This window comes from Mchenga conophoros, linkage group LG13, assembly GCF_057382185.1.
Source record: "Mchenga conophoros isolate Kocher_MC1m ecotype Shallow Benthic linkage group LG13, M_conophoros_male_GT1.1, whole genome shotgun sequence".
Taxonomy (NCBI): domain Eukaryota; kingdom Metazoa; phylum Chordata; class Actinopteri; order Cichliformes; family Cichlidae; genus Mchenga; species Mchenga conophoros.
This window is the reverse complement of record NC_140538.1, coordinates 19,462,069-19,479,881: the sequence shown is the minus strand read 5'-3', so window position 1 is coordinate 19,479,881 and position 17,813 is coordinate 19,462,069. Positions and strand designations below refer to the sequence as shown.

The 17,813-nt window shown below is 38.4% G+C and overlaps 1 protein-coding gene across 1 annotated transcript; it reads left to right on the top strand.

The window, feature by feature from the left end:
* Positions 1-367: 367 nt before the first annotated feature.
* hmgcll1 (3-hydroxymethyl-3-methylglutaryl-CoA lyase like 1) lies at positions 368-15,937 on the top strand. Its single transcript, XM_085297067.1, has 9 exons — positions 368-640; positions 5,496-5,573; positions 6,053-6,160; positions 6,534-6,629; positions 6,829-6,977; positions 7,519-7,582; positions 8,016-8,204; positions 14,518-14,643; positions 15,023-15,937. The coding sequence occupies exons 1-9, from the start codon at positions 545-547 to the stop codon at positions 15,140-15,142; spliced, it is 1,026 nt and encodes a 341-aa protein (XP_085153193.1). The 5' UTR covers positions 368-544; the 3' UTR covers positions 15,143-15,937.
* Positions 15,938-17,813: the final 1,876 nt, after the last annotated feature.

Here is a 17,813-nt window from a genome sequence, read left to right as displayed (position 1 = left end):
GGGATTGTATTACAATATGCAGTTGACATTGGCAGCAGTGGCACGCCTGGCAATGGAAACTGTTCCGCCGGTTCAGGTCACAGGAGATCAATCAAAGCAGGCTGTTACACTGAAACCTTCAATTCTCAGCAGTACAGGGAGGTGAATGTGTATGTGAACTTGTTGAATCAATTAAGAAGAAAAAAATCACCAGCTTTCAAACTGAAGGAAGCACCTTTTCCTGGCCTTTATTTTCTTTATTTCATTCATTTATTTTCCTTAAAAATAAAGGAAAATACTCCTCTGTGCTTAATTTCCTCTCTCGCTCTCTGGCCTCCTCCCCCCACTTTAGGAGATGTGGTTGTCATGACAACCGCTGAGTCATCCTCTACTGTAAGTAGCCATCCTCATATTTAATCTCTGCATGCAGCGAGGCCCTCCGCCATCCAGGCCTGCATTAGCACACGGATGCGACACATTAATTTGCTCTGGGTAGTTCCCGCGATCTGCGAAGGTTATTCCCGGAGAACACGGAGCTGCAGCGGGCTGAGCAGCAGCCACACGGATGGGTAACGTGCCCACCACAGTGAAGCACTGCCTGAGCTATGAGCAACTCATCGAGGACTACCCGTGGCTGAGACGCTGGCTGCAGGAGGACAAGGTGGGCGTCGGTTTTCCTTGTTTTTATTCAACTGCACATGTTCGGCCACATGACTTCCTCATGACAGAGCAGAGAGGAGCACAACACAAGGCCACCTATGCGCAGATGCGCAGATGCTGCTGTAGCTAAGGTGGTTAAAAAAAGAAGAAGAAGAACATGCGAGTACCTTTTTCTCAATAAGAGTATTACGTTAGCATTATGTATGTTTGGGGTAATAAAATACACTCAATAGAATATGAATAGAATAAAATACAACAGAATATGAGCTGCCCCAGGCTTCATTTTCAGTTGTAATGTAGCCTATTAGAGGTAAAAGTAGTGTAAGCAGTGGCGTGTCTAGAAAATTTTTGTTGGGGGGGCCAGGTAGGGGCACAGATTTGGAGAAGGGTGGCAGATTTAATTGGCAGATAATGTTTTAAAAAAAAATTCTACCAACCCTTAACCATAATTCAATAATCCTATAAACCTAATAACCAAATGCACTTTTAACTCTTATTAGAATGAGATTTTAACCACTACGGTGCAAAGTTTTTAGATACTGCGTTGATAAAGTACAAGAGATACAATCAGTGCTTTGTCAGTGTTTACTCAGCATTCAAGGACAGCAATATTTGCATAGTATTTTTACTGACATATAGTGCACATATGTTTTGGGCAAAAACATTTTTGAAAATTAAAATACGAACATTTGTAACAAACAATTGACAAATTAGCCAATGCCAATGCAAAACTTTATCTGCCTGTTAAAAAAAGAAGATAATCTTCTCACAAACTGGTGTTTGATTTTGAAACAGGAAAAAAGTGGGGAAACAAATGAAAAGACTAACATTTGAATGAAACCTGAAAGCAAGTAAATACTTTCTATGCTGCCTTATGGTAAACTTTGGTAATATTGATAAAGAACAACACTGGCTGATGATAAAATACAGTCAGCTGGCATGGTGACACTGCCAGTATTAACCTGCAGGGCTGGACTGGGACAAAAAAATTGGGCATTTTTACTACAGACCGACCCACCAGGTAGTAAAGCCATAAAGACTTTGACTGAAAACAAACCCTGTTGTGACAGTGATGTACAGTCTTGTTGGTATATGTATGATTTCTATACATTTTACGTCAGATAAAAACTTTGGTTGTAAGATTTAGATAATTATTTAATAAAAACTAGGTATTTTAAATGAGAATAAGAAAGAAAAGTATTTCTTTGTGCCCACCTTTCCCTGTTAATGCCCTACCTGGCCCCCTGGCAAAACTTTGCTAGACCCGCCCCTGCACAGTTACCAGCTGTCAGCTACATAAAAAAGGATCCTGGTGTTATTTGTCTCTCAGAAACAGTTGATAACTTCCCTTCAACTCATTCATGTCACCTAAAAGGTAAACCTGTTTCTCCATCACCTGTTCAGCTCTGATGGTTCAGTAAGGACATCTCCTGGTTTCATCTTCATGTTTCCCTCTCACCACATATCTAAACAGACATCATGACCAGCAGCTTTACAGCTGTGGCTCCAGCAAACATCAGCTGATACTAGAAATTAATATTAAATACATTCTAACAACAGCTGATCAAGCTTAAACGTGCTGCTGTTGTTTAGCGCAATATCCGCTGGTTTCCTCTTTCTGGCGCAAAGTGGGAGATAAACAAGAGAGAAAAGCCGATCAGCTGATCATTGATCAGTTTCATGATTGAAGTAGCAACAGGAGAGGGAGGGGAGAGAATGAGAGAAGAAGAGGCAGCTGTGCAGCATAAAGACAGAATAAATCCAGCTTTGTGTCTTTTTTCCATTCTAGCTAAAGTCCGGGACAAACTGCGTCTCTTCTCAGCTCAATACGAAACGTGTAATATTTTCTCTGAATGAGGGACCATTCCATTTTTTTAAGGAGCCGTTGGCAACTCTACTAACCTTATGAATAAAATAAAGTTCACTATCAGTAACATCATAGCACCCACCCAGCTGTATAAAAACTCCGTCAAACTGGCTAGAACGCAGTATGAGTTATTGCAACTGACAGTAAAAAGTCAGCAACATGAAAATAAACTCCACCTAAACTTGGTTTATATCTGACCCAGATAGACTGCAGGTCATAACTTCTTACCTGAAGTTCAGTTCACCTGACACTCGGACTGGTGGCTGCTTCGGGTCTCTCCTCCTGCCTCCCCTTCCCTCATCCACCTGTTGCCTCTGTGGAAGCCCCGTCATAGCCACCACCAAACAACGGAGTTATTTCTACACATCGACCTGCATCTGGCCAATCCACCACCTCTCATTGTTCATGCCGTTACAAAAAAAATAAAAAATAAGTCACTGGGGATATGCCCGGTATGCCCGATGGCCAGTCCAGCTATGTTAACCTGCAACCAAATCTGCAGCTCCATACAGCAATGTTACGACTTAGATTATATCTTATAACGCATAACTCTTATGTTAGCTGCCCTCAGTAGCATACTGTCTGAAATATTCCACAGCTGCAATAATTCTTTAAGTGTTATTTTTTTCCTTGGTATTCTAATTTCACCGAAGTTTACTAAACTCAACAAACTTGATATTACTTACCGGGACATTTATTCTGTCCTCATTTTCTTTCACCGAAAAATTGTTTCCTGCAGTGCCATCTTTCGCGCTTGGCTCTCCTACCTTTGCTAACGTGATGCGCATAGCGCAGAAGCGATGCTGCATTCACTTACACTCGGATATCTGAGCGTCACCGTGAAAACATAATCGGACAATTGATATTTGATGGAATTTTATTGTTTTGCCTTTGGGGTGGCACCTGGGGTGGCCAGTCTGGTTTGGGGGGTGGCCTGTGCCCCCCCAGGCCACCCCGCTGGACACGCCATTGAGTGTAAGTGAAAGAGTCCGCTCGATTTTATTCCTGCATTTTCGAATTTATTTTCACTTTTACTTTATAACATTTTTGTAATCCAAAGTATGAGTATATTTTACAAATAGTTCATGCCTATCTGTAAAAAACGTACATTTCACTCATAACAGTTAAAGATATTACAAGCTAAACCACATGCAGTACTGTGCAAAAGTCTTCAGTCAACTTTTGTTTCTGTATATGTGGTTTCCAAGTCTTTTATGTAATTTTTTAACTTCTGGGTTGCTTTTTCACTCATTTTCAGTTCAGTCCTTATACATAACCATTTTCAGAGGAATGTGTTTTGTTTGTTTGTTACACCACTTAACACTGAGCCATGCATTAAAAGACAGACAACTTAGTAAAGATCGAATTTTAGCTTAAAACTCTGCATGGTGTGTAGTGTAGCCTTAAAAAAATTGAGGAAACTAGTCAAGTGGATAAAAGAGGAAATGTCACACCTAGAAAAACTATCTATGGTAGTTAAACAGTGTCTGTTCCTCTTATCTAATTAGTCAGGATAAAATGTGGAAAAGAACTGACACAGGAACTGAGAGATACATCTGCCTCTATACTTAATCTATCTACTGTTCACTGAAGTCTCAGTGGAAGAGTGGCTGTACAACAGTCTGTTGTACCTGTCTCCTGTCTCCTGTCCAGCTATCTGTAAAACACGAAGAATCCTCTGTCATAGTTTGGGACTGGATTTCGGCCAATGGTGTTTGGGATCTTGTCAAAATTGAATTATGAACCCAGAAAAGTACCATCAGATTTTAATCCACCTTGCATTACCACCTAGAAAGGGTCTGATTCGGGAATATGTTCATTTTTCAAAATGACAATCATCCCAAATACACTGCCAGTGCAGTGAAAGCATACCTGCATAGAAAAACACACAGTGGAACACTATCAACCATGGATTGGCCTCCCCAGAGCCGAGACCTCAACATTATTGAAGCAGTTAAAGCAGTGTGGGATAATCTTGATAGAGAATCAAACAAAAGGCAGCCAACATCCAAAGAAGGGCTTTGAATGTCCTTCGAGAAGCTTGGAGAACTATTCCTGAAGACTAAAATAAATTACAAGAAAGCTTGTCTAAAAGAGTTAAAGCTGTGTTGAAGAATAAAGGTGATCAAATCAAACATTCACATTCAAGCTTGTTAGAATTGCACAAACACTGTTTTCGTGTAATACACTGTTTCCATGTATGTTTGCACACGTTTCAGCAAACAACTGCATCTATTTTCCATTTTTCTAGTAAAATATAAAGAAACAAGGGGTAGCTAGACACTTTTGCACAGTACTGTATATTTCTGAGCACAGTACTGTGTGCTCAGTTTGTTCTGAATAAATATTTGATATCTATCTTCCATAGATATAACACATTAGCTCTTTACCCCTTGAAAATTGACAAAGATTAGACTAAAAATTTAAACTGAGTGGATTCTTTCACATTTCAGGCCTGCTTGTAGAAGAGTTAAGCTGGGATATCGGTTAGCTTTCTTTGTTTTACTGCTCCCCACTGGAAAAAACTTAAATAGATATTTTTGACGGCTATAGTCAGATATGTGGTCTTCACTCTCTGCTTAAATATCACTGTTGCTAGGTTCATATTGTAATCTTTAAGGTCTGTTGAGGTTTTGCATTTAGTTCAACAAGGGTCTTTTTCTTTAAAATTATAAGGTTGAGATCAGGAAAAAAAAATACCTTGATCCTCAGAATATTCCTTGCGGTTTTAGTGGAGTTACTCTAACCCTTCTTCCCAGCCTTTCCTCTGTGTCACATCTCATGAGTTTGCATCTTAATGACATAGCAAGCTTATATTTGGGTTCTAAAGTTTCAGCTGGGTTGAGGTTGAAAGTTATTCATGTTAGAAATAACATGACCTGGAGCATCCCACGGTAAAAGGATGGCTGACTTCTCCGTGTTCTGTGTCTTGTTGAGCGGTGTTTCTCTTTTTATTTATTCCCCTCCCCCCCATTTGATATTTTCCCAGACAATTACAGGACATGCCTATCCAGAGTTTGTTAAAATTGTTGAAGTTGGGCCAAGAGATGGACTTCAAAATGAAAAGGTATACTCTGCAATTACAATCACAAACCTTATTTATATTTATGGGTACCTTTGTTTTCTAATACTATACACAATCCTCCCTGGAAACTCCCATTTTTTCTATACATATAACAATTCATAACATATGGGTTTTGTGCCATAATTGCTAGAAGCATATGTTTCACATTGTCTTTGAAATTGAATAGGAAAGATGACACAGCTTCTGGCTGAGTTCACTCTCTTTACCTACCATTTAGAGATTATACTGGATGGGGGGAAGTAATTTTATTTCTACAACATATTACCTGAAATTTGGCATATAGCGAAGCTATCTCAGAGTTTTCAGCAAGTGCAAGATTGATCATGTCAAATATGGCTATCTGTATAAATAACACGCAGCACAGCAAAATACTAAGCCATATATCTGCTTGTCACATCTCCAACTGTATCATGAGAGGACTCAAATACAAAATAAGCTATTTCAATTTCATTGTTCTCCAGGAGATTGTTCCAACTGGGGTGAAAATCCAGCTGATAGATATGCTCTCAGGAACAGGCCTGTCTGTGATCGAGGCCACCAGCTTTGTCTCTTCAAAGTGGGTCCCACAGGTAAGAATTCTTCTTTTTGAACTGCAGTTAAATGCTGAGTGATTTATTAGGCCCTCTTTCTTGCTCCTCTAGCATCCTTGTTGGAGCTGGAGATGGTTTTGGAGAAAGTATTTTATTCATTTTCTCCTTCTCAATCAAATTGTACCCCTATTTACTACTTGGATACAAAGTCAGACGTTAACACGTGTCTCCTTTTGTACTGAGAAAAATGATAATTAATTTGATCTTTAATGCTGCCTTCAAACGTGTGAAAGCATTTGTGAATTCCCAGGAACATGTTAATATGTTATTATGTTATTACCTTACCTATTTTATTGCCTGTTATGTTGTTACCTTTAACATCTAATTAATATATCTTCCTCCCTTTATTTAGATGGCAGACCACACTGATGTACTCAGAGGAATCCAGAAAGCATCTAATGTTCAGTATCCTGTTTTGACACCTAACTTGCAAGGCTTTCAGGATGCTGTAAGCATGAATTTTCACTTCAGCGTAATGACCTGTGCTATATACCTTTACTCATATAATTCATCATGTTTACTCAAGCTTGTCAGTTTGAGTTAACTGTTGGCACTACATTGTTTTTATTAAAATAGTTCCTGCACTTACGTTAGCGTGACTCACAGTGAACACGGTTTTACAAGTTTGTTTTCTCTGGCGATTTAAGGTTGCAGCTGGTGCTACTGAAGTGGCTGTGTTTGGGTCGGCATCTGAAACCTTCAGTAAAAAAAATATTAACTGTTCTGTTGATGAAAGTATGCTGAGGTTTGAGGAAGTCATTAACGCTGCCAAAAAGCGACAAATTCCAGTTCGAGGGTTAGTATTCTGCCTATTAATTCTCTGCTACAAAAATGAAAACAAAATGAATGAAATGAAATGAAAACAATTCCCTTGATTTCTGAGCTTCACACAGATTTTCACTTTTCCCCATAGGAAAACAGGGCATTTGAACATACTGCAGTTTTTATATAGAAGAAAACACACAGTTCAGTAATGATACTGTTATAGCAAAGTTCCAGATGTTCACCAGGACTATATCTATGCATTAGTAAACCACGAGGCCAGATGAGGTAAACCAAACAGGCTAACTTTTACTAATGTGGGCCTTTTATCATATCATGGAAATGTGTGTGTGTGTTTTATTTTATTTTTTAAATTATAGGAACTGCTTTGCCCATAAAGGACACCAAAACACTAATAGGCTTCTGGACACATTGGACCCAATTCTTTTTTTTTTTGAAGAGCACACTATAGTATAGAAAATGTTCAACAGGTTTTGACGTTTTTTTTTTTTGTTTTTTTTTGTCAGTTGCTGAAACTGACAAAATAATGATACTTGTTAACTTTATCTTCTCAGGTATGTTTCTTGTGCCCTTGGGTGTCCCCATGAGGGACACATTGAACCTTCCAAAGTGGCAGAGGTAGGATTGTTCTTTACACTTACAGGTCTTTTAAAACCTATCTGTTCATTTATTTAAATGATCTAAACTAAACTGAATCGTTTCTTGAGATGTTGTTCTGGTTTTGTTTTTCTGTTTTTTTTGTTTTTTTTTTTAACTTGTTTTTCCTGGAATTAATTAATTTTGTGGATGTCAGTGCTTTTCGATATATATGTCAAAACTCAAAGCTAATTATTGTCAGTTCATTGCTAAATGAAAAATCACAATAAATGTTCATATTCTTTCCGTAAGCACAGATTGAATTAACTGAAGAAATGTAAAATATAGCATTTATATTCTCTTCCATTTCACTGCCTAACCAAACATAACATGGTACTTATATTTGAAAAAAAAGTTATTTTACTATGTAATCCTCTTATAAAGAGAGCATTTTCTATATTTTTATTATTTTTAGGTGGCAAAGAGATTATATGAAATGGGCTGCTATGAGATTTCCTTGGGAGACACCATTGGTATTGGTACTCCAGGATCTATGCTTAAGATGCTGCAGAGGGTGATGAAGGACGTGCCCATCAATGCGCTTGCAGTTCACTGCCATGACACCTATGGGCAAGCACTGCCCAACATCCTTACTGCACTCCAGGTAAGAACACGGGTATTGTGCGGCCAATAGTCTCAAAAGTACTTATGCTTCTACCTATGATGATTCTGTTTCTTATGTTATTGTTTATATTATTATTATTGTTACTATAATTAATATTTCCAAGAAAACAAGAAGTTTTAACGGTTCATTGCCATGACACCTATGGGCAAGCACTGCCAACATTCTTAGTGCACTCCAGATAAGAACCCCTAAGATGTGGTACTGCCAGTAATCTCAGAACCAGAAATTGCTAATGATCTAATGATGATTAGATTTATTATTCATTGTTATTTATAGTTATTGCTATTACTGCAGTTGTTAATATTATGAGTACTGTAGTGACAGAAAGAGCTCTTAAGTCGAAAGTAGAGCAAAGTCTTTGTCAAAGCAGTTAGCTTGACAAACAAAGAGAGCAGATGGAAATCTGAAAAGAAATCAAATAGACAGTCTAGTGTGTTTAACTAGAGAACTATTAGATGATAAAAGCAACAGATGACACCTGTTGAGGATCAGCTTGTGACACCAGAACGTTTCCAAGCTTCATTACGGTCCTTAATTCTCCATCTGTCATGAAGTACATGACAGGATTATCTTATTTAATGCCCTACATCTGTCTTGTAAACCAGCTTTTGTGCAGCTATTTCATAAGTCTAAGATTAGACATAAAATACATTAATAATAAAATAATAAAAACTTAAAAACAAACATTTAAAAGTAAATGAAGTTAGTTTGTAAATGGAAGTCAATAAAAGAAGGAGACTAGCTCCAGGACTATTGAAAGGTGGATAGGGTAGGAACTGTGAATTTTGGAAAAATTCTCTGAACCTAACAGGCAGCCGAGAGGGATCTTTAAAAACAGAGGCAATCAGACACAGTTCAGCTAATTTGTTGGTGTGATTGGAGGGTATGGAGGTCTCTGAATAAGCAGAAAGGTAAAACAGTTCAAAGATCCAAAAGAATAAAGGGATAATATAAAGCCTGACAACTCTGGGAGGACAGATGTGCCCACACCTCTGTTGTGAGACAAAAACCTTCTGATTCTTGTGGGAGAGACATAAAAGGTGCTAACACTTTTAAGTGGAGAGGTCTGTGTTAAGCGTACAAATGCTGGTAAAGTTAGAAGAGGAAGCCCTCTTGCCGTAGTTTGTAGTGTAGATTCTCCTTTTGGACAAGCACAAGACAGCAATGCATCGTCCTCTTGATCCCCATATCCTCTCATGTTAAATTGTCTGACAGCTTTACTTTCTGCTTTCCCAGTGGATTTGGGGTACCTTTGCCTTCACATGCACATCCCTCCCCCTGTGATGAATATGAATGTTCTCGTGGAGAACCACAGACCGATTATGGATAAATGCCCGGCCTTTGCATAAATCAATGTAGTTACTCATGATGACATGAAGAGGAGCAACCAGATGTGGAGGCAAAATAGAGGTGGTGATTCTTGTTCCAGGATATCATTCAACTTTCTGCCAGCATCATAGAGATCACAGGTCTTTGTTTTTTTTTTTAGGTTGATTTAAATCATTATCCCTGCTGGGAAGCATCATTTGTTAAACTTCTCCCAATCCATCTTTTTAGACACTTTTCAGCTCACATGCTACAGTCCATTGAAATACAGTGTCCTTTCTTTGCAACGAGAAAAAGGAAAAATTGTTTTTATTTTCCGCTGGAGTCAGGAAAAAGGAAGCCAAATAATGTAATATATCAATAAGACTGATGTATAGTTATTTTGGCCATATATGCCACTTTAAAATGATGTAAAACTTTTTATTGCAAACTTTTATATTAGAGTATTTCAGAGCTTAAAATTTTTTTTGTTTTTTTTACGTTTTAAAAAGCGCACATATGTGCCTAAGCTTTAATGACAGTCTGTCAGTCTATGGCATGATGAATGTGTTCTCTGTTGTGTATGTGTAGGCTACAATGGGACACACAGAGAACCAGAAACCATCAGTCAACGAGGAAAATCAGCATTAAGAAACATGATCTAAGCTTCCCCACAAAGCAAGATGATTCACAAACTGCTTTCAAAAAGAAAAAAAAAAATCCCAGAATCTTAATGAACTTAACAATATGTATTGTACAGTTAAAGGTATACACTCTATAAGTGCATTTGGGTTGTGAATCTTTGTGAAGGAGCTGTCGTGGGGGCATTTGTCACCACTTTGCCTGTTGCGAGCCAGTAAACCTGACATATATCCAAACATAAAACAGAGGCAATGCAGGCAGGGCTGTATCAGTTTTACTGGAGCGCATTGTCACCACAGAGGAGGAAGCACACTGGGGGCTGGGTGGGTCAACAGATGTGAGGGGGTCAGCACAAAGGCTCACCTATTCAGTGTCTATTGGACAAAGCGACTGAGAGCTAGGTGGATCGAAGGGCCCTGGGGGGGTGGGGGGGCTTCTAGCTCGTCTGCCGCTTGGCTGTTGAACTTTCTGACAATGGCGTGCTTAAAGGCCAGTGGAAAATGATCCTTTCATTTGCTCTACGGTGAGCATGTGATGAATGGTGCTGCAGCTGCAGACGCAGCTCTAGAAACGTCTACTCAAGTACTTTATTTTACTCGACTGTAAACGTTAGTATAGTATTTATGCTTCAGTTTGCACAAATCACTGTATGACTGCAAATGTAACGTGTAAATGAAATCATTCATTCATTCACTAATGTTACACATCCACTAAAGAAACTGTTGTTCCGTTGTGAAACTTGCAGTTGAACACTTATCCCTTCTAATAATTATGATGGAATTAATCTAATATTGTACTTCTCTGGTACAATTTATGGTCAAACATTGTTCGGAAAGGCAGCTGATCCATGTCATGTAAAGAAGCAAATATTTTTAAGGTTAAATCTGATTCTGAATGGTTTGAAAAAGAAAAAGTACAGAGAGATGGTGAAATTCCTGCGTGGATCATATTTACAATGATTCATTGCAGCTGCCCCATGGCCACAAGAAATAATAGCAGCCAGGGATATTTAGCTCACCATTTGCTCACCCATAAACAAGTAGGAAATTAAAGATTTTATCTTAGTTTTTCATTACTGTGTGCCAGAACTCCACACCACCAACTGGGAGAGAAATGAATTCCCCCAGTGCTGTCAGCCCTGAGTCACCTCTTTTGTTCCCGATAAAGACATTCCTTAGTCTTTGTACCTTTTTTCAGGAGGTCTAGGGGGGCTTTGTTACAAACCTACCCTGGCAGGTCACACAATGACAATGTATGTACTTAGATTTCACAGGCTTGGCAAGGAAAATTATTTAATCTTACCTGCAATTTTGGTGTATTGTGTACTACTGCAGCTGGGGAATACAGTATAACCTGTCTGGGCTCACACTAGAGATCTCTACTGACAATAACATCCATCTGCAGTATTTTCTTTTGTCTCCATACATGAGACTCTGTTCAGCCTTAGTTTACTAACATATTTTACTAACATCCAGTTACCTAGCAGCTGTGTTGAGCAGTGTGTTGATAACTTTAGTGCAACTTTATGTTGACTTCTTTGACTGAATGGTAGAAGTTATAATGGATAGTTATAAAGGATCATTTTATCTTGTGACTGGTGATTTGCTATTTCAAAGAGTGAAATCCGCTCTGAATCAAAGCCACCGACGATACTTTCTGTTGAGTAAACAAGTAAAATCAATTTCAGCTAAACTAGAAAATATTTATTATAGATTATTAACTTTTTTTAAAATGAGCCCTTGTGACATACTGGAATATATATTTAAAAGACAACCGTAAAACCCACATAAATACCACAAAAGGACAAAATAACAGTAAAAGAACATTTATTTTTCTTTTTTCTGTATTCTTAGGCTTTATTTTACTTTTTTTTTTTTAACTATTTAAAAAAAAAATGCTTTTAACATGTATGTAAAGGAAGCAACACTGATGTAATAAATGGGTCAAAAAGCTCATTTTCATCTGCAGCCCCTGGGACGATTGCTGTTATACAAAATAAATAAATACAGATGAAGAGCTGAAATATAAATGTTTATTATTCAAAATCAATAAATAATTTAATTAGCAAGTACATAAATTCCTAAGAAACTGGATTATCTGTGAATTTATTTTCTTATATTTTTTCTTCAATTCCAACCAAATTCATGTTTTAAGGTGATAAATATGTTATATTATTATTATTATCATTAGTAGTAGTATTTTTAGTATTCATTTACATTATATTAAAAATAGGATTGCATATTAAAGTTGAATAACTTCATATTTGTCACATCACATTAGTCAAACTTTATTTTCTTTTGGAAATGATAAAGTAAAATGTGATTTATTTATTCTTTAAGTGCTTGTTTGCCTTTTGCTGTCCGGGGTTCGCTCCTCGAAAGAAGTGATATAAGTGTCAGCACGGGATCCGTGACAGTTTCTGTCAGCCTTTCGGTTTATGTAGTCGTGGGTGAAGCATCACTGCTTCGTGTCCTTCGCTGAATGCACACTCTTTCTTTCGCTCGCTCTGTGACGCAGTTATAAAACCAAAATGGGAGCTTGTCCATCTTCAGCCTCGTCCACTCAGAGCGCAGAATGTAAACAAGCTTATCCCAAATCATGCAAGTTTGAAAATGTTCAGTGTCTTTACCCAGGAATGCATTGTTTTTATATAGCCGCAGCTCACTCAGTATGGCTTTTTAACACTGAGCACACATCTGGTTTCTGGGTAGTGTGAACCTAACTGAGCATTGGCAAGCCCGAGCTGCTGACCACCAGTTCCTGCGTGATTAGTGTCCAGGGGTACGGGGCACGCTGCTGAAAGGGTTTGTTCTGTTCCTCTCGGAAACAGTACGCTGAAGACCTGTGACCTTATAGCTAGAAGTGAGAGGATTGGCATGGCAGATTACAACTCTGTGTTTATACTACAAAAAATTCTGCCTAGTACAATATCCTGCTCTGGCTTTAACCAAGGTCTGGAAATCTCGTGCACTGCACACACCGGAGTAGATCTCCTCCTCCTTCTACCCACCTCCTCCTCTTCCCTTGCCAACATAAACAGCAATTACGGCTGGCTCAGACAGCCCCCTGAAAGAAGTAGGTTCTTGTCTGGAGGAAAAGCAACCAATTAGCATCATTGTTCCAAAAAAGCAATAGAGATTCTTTTAATTTAACTTGCTTGGTCCTGCTCTGTGGGGTACCGGTCCTTCATGACCCAGTGCCACTGAGAGGATCAGTGTGTTAATTTTGTCTCACTGCAGGATCCTCTGACATCTGGTTCTACCGCGGAAGCTGGAAAACATCTTTAATATTCTCATGACAATCCCAGGGACATGTGGAAAACATCCCAAGACCTTAGTCCATAATGACTCTGAAAACTGAAGGCCTGTCTTGGTGTGAAAACAAAGGTTTTATTCATGACTGGGTCGCGCACGTCCATGGCAAGAACAGTGACTGTGTGTCTTTGAGTAATATGGGCATTCAGAGAAAGAGTAAAATGTGCTTCTGTAAATTTCAATGTCAACATCGAGCTGCAACAAAAGCACCGGGGTACTGTTTCCTGGGCAGCCTTTTATAATGTTGGGTAAGCTGTCCAACAAAAGCAACGGATTGAGAAGAACAACTGAAAACGCATCATTAATTTTCATATGGAGGCCAGGCGCTCGCTATCGTCGGCAGTAAAAAAAGGAAAAACTTTCCCACAAATTTCAGCAGTAATGTTTGTCGTGAGCGCTGGTGAGCCAAAAAAAAAAAAAACGCAGTAGAGTACACAACTTGAATTTTATCTCTTGTATATTCTTACATTCGTGTAAACAAAGAGGCCCTTAGAAAGCAGAAACATTTGTAATCAAGGAGATCAGCGAAATAGTTTGCCATTAATGATTTTTTTTGTAGCACATTTGTGTACAAATGCATTAAGTTTATTGGCACAGTTTGATTGGACACTAAGCAGCCAAGGGGAAAAAAAATGTCTTCTCGATGTGGCAAGAAAGTGAATCCCTATGGTGAAGAGCAGAGTCGTGCTGTAAAAACATGAGTAACCAGGACAATCAGAAACATATGAAATCTTCTGCTCAGCCTTTATAATATTCCTGTCATATGAACAAGGCCATAATTATGTGGTGCTGGTGGTTTGAGCTGACAAAGAGGATGACTAAGCCATACTGCGGGACATTCTGTGCCCACTCATCTTCAAGCCTTAAGCCCACGGTTCTCAGAAACAGCTGTAAAACACAACCACAGGCCTGGCAAGGTGCGCGGCACCAGGCAGAACAACCCAATAGAACAAAGATCTTTGTTCCTGGATTTTACCTGACATGAAGTCTTTCACGGATTTGCCGAATGCCTCTGTTGTTTGTCCTTGCAGATGGGGGTCTCTGTGGTGGATTCTGCAGTAGCTGGCCTGGGAGGATGCCCTTACGCTCAGGGTTCATCTGGCAATGTTTCCACAGAGGATGTTCTCTACATGCTTCATGGCATGGGCATTGAAACAGTAAGTATGACTTCACTGTCTGGTGTGTATGTACACTTGTGTCTAATCTCAACAAAACCAACGTTGTACAATCTTTCAAAGCTCACTCACATAAACACATCGTTCTCCAAACATACTGCCCTGTAACAGTTTATTTGATCATATTAGTGGTTCTACATAACTTGTGCAAGACTGTGGTGTTGCACACACTTCTCAGGAACAATTTATTTAACAATTCCTACCCCTGCTGGTAGAAACGATTCACTGCGGGTTAATTTTCTGTCACCTGTTACACGTCTTCTTTTAATTTCAGTGAGAAAACCTTAAACTTGCCATTTCTTGTTTATCTTGCGCTTATTATATTAATTGCACTTTTACTGATGCTGGGATGTTTTTGCAGGGTGTGAACATTGCCAAAGTCATAGAGGCTGGTTCCTTCATCTGCAGTGCTTTATCTCGCAAGACAAACTCCAAGGTTGCCCAAGCAAGAAGCACGGCCTGCTGTGATGCGTCTCTGTAATGGAACGTCTTTAAATATTTTAGTCTGTTCCCTTTAAAGTGCTTCCCCGTTGTTGCTGCCTTCAGATTTGTTGCCTATCTGTCTGTATTTGAACTACATTGTTCCATGTATCTCTTGCATGTCATCTAAATAATATTGAAAACTATCTCATTTTTATTATTTTTTTACTTTATTGTTCATTTCCAGTCTATATTTGCCGTCTGAGTACCTTTATAATCTGCTGAACACATGCATCTTCCTTGGCTTAGTTTTTGCTCTACACAATTTTTGATGTAACAAAAGCAAGCGTCGACCGCACTGAATGGAAAGTGACAGGAAGCTGGTAATTATCAAGGGGAGTATTCATTTGTGATTGAGGTTTGTGTTGACGGCTCGATAATTTATGATCTTATGATTTTATTCGTTTGCATTGATCAGTGGCCTTATAAAATTATGTAACAGCGTATTATAATCCTACGTGTATGAGTGCCTCCACATGCACCTTGCTTCTCTGAAGACCTTTTGTGATTTCCTGTGAACTTGTATAAATAATTCAAAGTAAGACAACTCTCAAATTACCACAAAGATAGCATTTTAAAGGAGGCACAGAGGAGTTTTTGCCATCAGGTTTGCCAAAGATCCCTTAAAAAGTTCCTCTTTATAGTCTTTTTTTTGTATTTCAGAATTTTACCACGACATAAACTACTTTCTGAGACAATTGTCTCTGTAAAGTTGTCCTTTCATTTTTTGTCATGTTTACACCCTGCTGTGCAATCTGTAAATCAGAAAGTAAAGAATAAAAAAAATCAGTTGTTAGCTCTTCTGTCCTGTTCCTCTGCGGCTTTCTTTCCTACGGCTTAATTGCATTCACCTTACATCCCTATTTTCAAAAATCAGACTAATTAGGATGCCAGCATGATGCCAACTGGGAAAGAAAAGCACTCCACACTAATGAATAGATGTTAGATTTGCATAAGCGTATTAAATTGTGATAATTGTCTGCCCATGGCGGTCCATCTTAATCACGTAACAAAAAAGAAAATTATGCATTCATGTGCAGTTGCACACAGACTCAGTCCTGACCTGTCTCCACCCCCAAGCAAAATTCCGCCTGTGAACCACATTTAGTCACACCTGATACCCAGTGCTCCCACTACAGCCTCGTTAAAACAGTTTCCATCTCTAAGAAATGACCAATGTTCAAACAAACAATATTTATTGACAATAGATATTTTTTTCCAATATTAATATTAAACCTGGCTTACCTGGATAGTTGACTGTGCATTCATATTCCCCAGTATACCCAGGAAACAGTAGCCAGTGTCCATACATTGCTGGAGATTTGGTATCTACAGTTTTTATTTGTGTAAATGCATTTTAACAGAGCTGTGCCTTATAAACACAGTAAACACTTATTAAAGGCACTTATTAAATGTATTTGACTCTCACTTTTATGAGCCAAAAACTCACAGAACATAGTCATGGTAGTAGCTACAAGCGAGCCAAGAAGTTATGCTACTAACACAGTAGTACCTAAAAATAGCACCACAACTTTACCCTCAATGCTGTTCTCGCCCTTGTGAGTGTTTTTTGTTTGTTTGTTTACTTTATGTTATCTTTTAATGGCAAACAACAACTTTAGTGAGACATTTTACACCCTTTTGGGGCCCTCTACTGGCCACATGGCTCCAAAGTGGCTCTTAGTTCTGACCTTTGTTCTCCTAGATCTATCATTTATGTGCAGTGATGTGTCTTGGAGAAAATACATAGAAAGAGGGGAATTAGATAGCTTCAATCCCATAGTTATCAACTGTGTAAGTGAAATTTTGTAATATTAAGATCATATAAAATCTTTTGAAAGATGAAAGGCTTAAACAGCCAATAATTTGGGTCAGTTTTTGTCATGCAAAGCAAAAAGTGGAAGATGAGAAATAAAAAATAAATTACTGTCATGGTCCCAGAGTTTTTGTGGATATAAATTTTGGATTCTTAGATTTGATTGTTGTAGTGTTTGATGTTTTGGGTTCCTGATTTGATCTCTTTTCTAATAGTGGCTTTGATGTTTTGTGATATTGTTGAGTCTTTGATTTCTACGATTACTTCATGTTTTTTCTAGTCTTGCAAGCCTGTGTTTTGGTTCATGTTTCCATTATTCTAGTTGGCTGAGCTTTAGTTTTACTATGATGGGGTTCTTTTCTAGTTTTCATTGACGCCTGTTTAGACGAGGCTCTGATTCTTGCTATTTATTTTCCACTCATTGTTTGAGTTTATCAATTGCTTTTAGCTCTCTTATGCTTTGAACCTCATGTCATTATTGATATCATAATAAAACAACATCAATACAAAGGAATACAACCTTTATATTAAATTCCAATTCTAATTTTAATCAAATTTCTATCTGCTGTTATGTAGCACAAACATGAAGAAAACAAAGCAAAAAAATTTGCTCTGTTTGTTGTTGCCTACACTGACGGGTGACTTTGGCTCCACACCTAAACAGAAAAAATGGGTACAATCCGGGGGGGGGGGGGGCTCTAAGACCAGCTGAAGTGAATAGAAATAAGTCCCAGTAGTTTCTGCTATCAGCACAAATGGATTTTAATCACATGGTATGTGCTGCTTCCTCTCTTTGTGGATTTACACAGCCTAATTCAAGAAGATGTAAGCAGATGTTACATGAACTATCACAGCT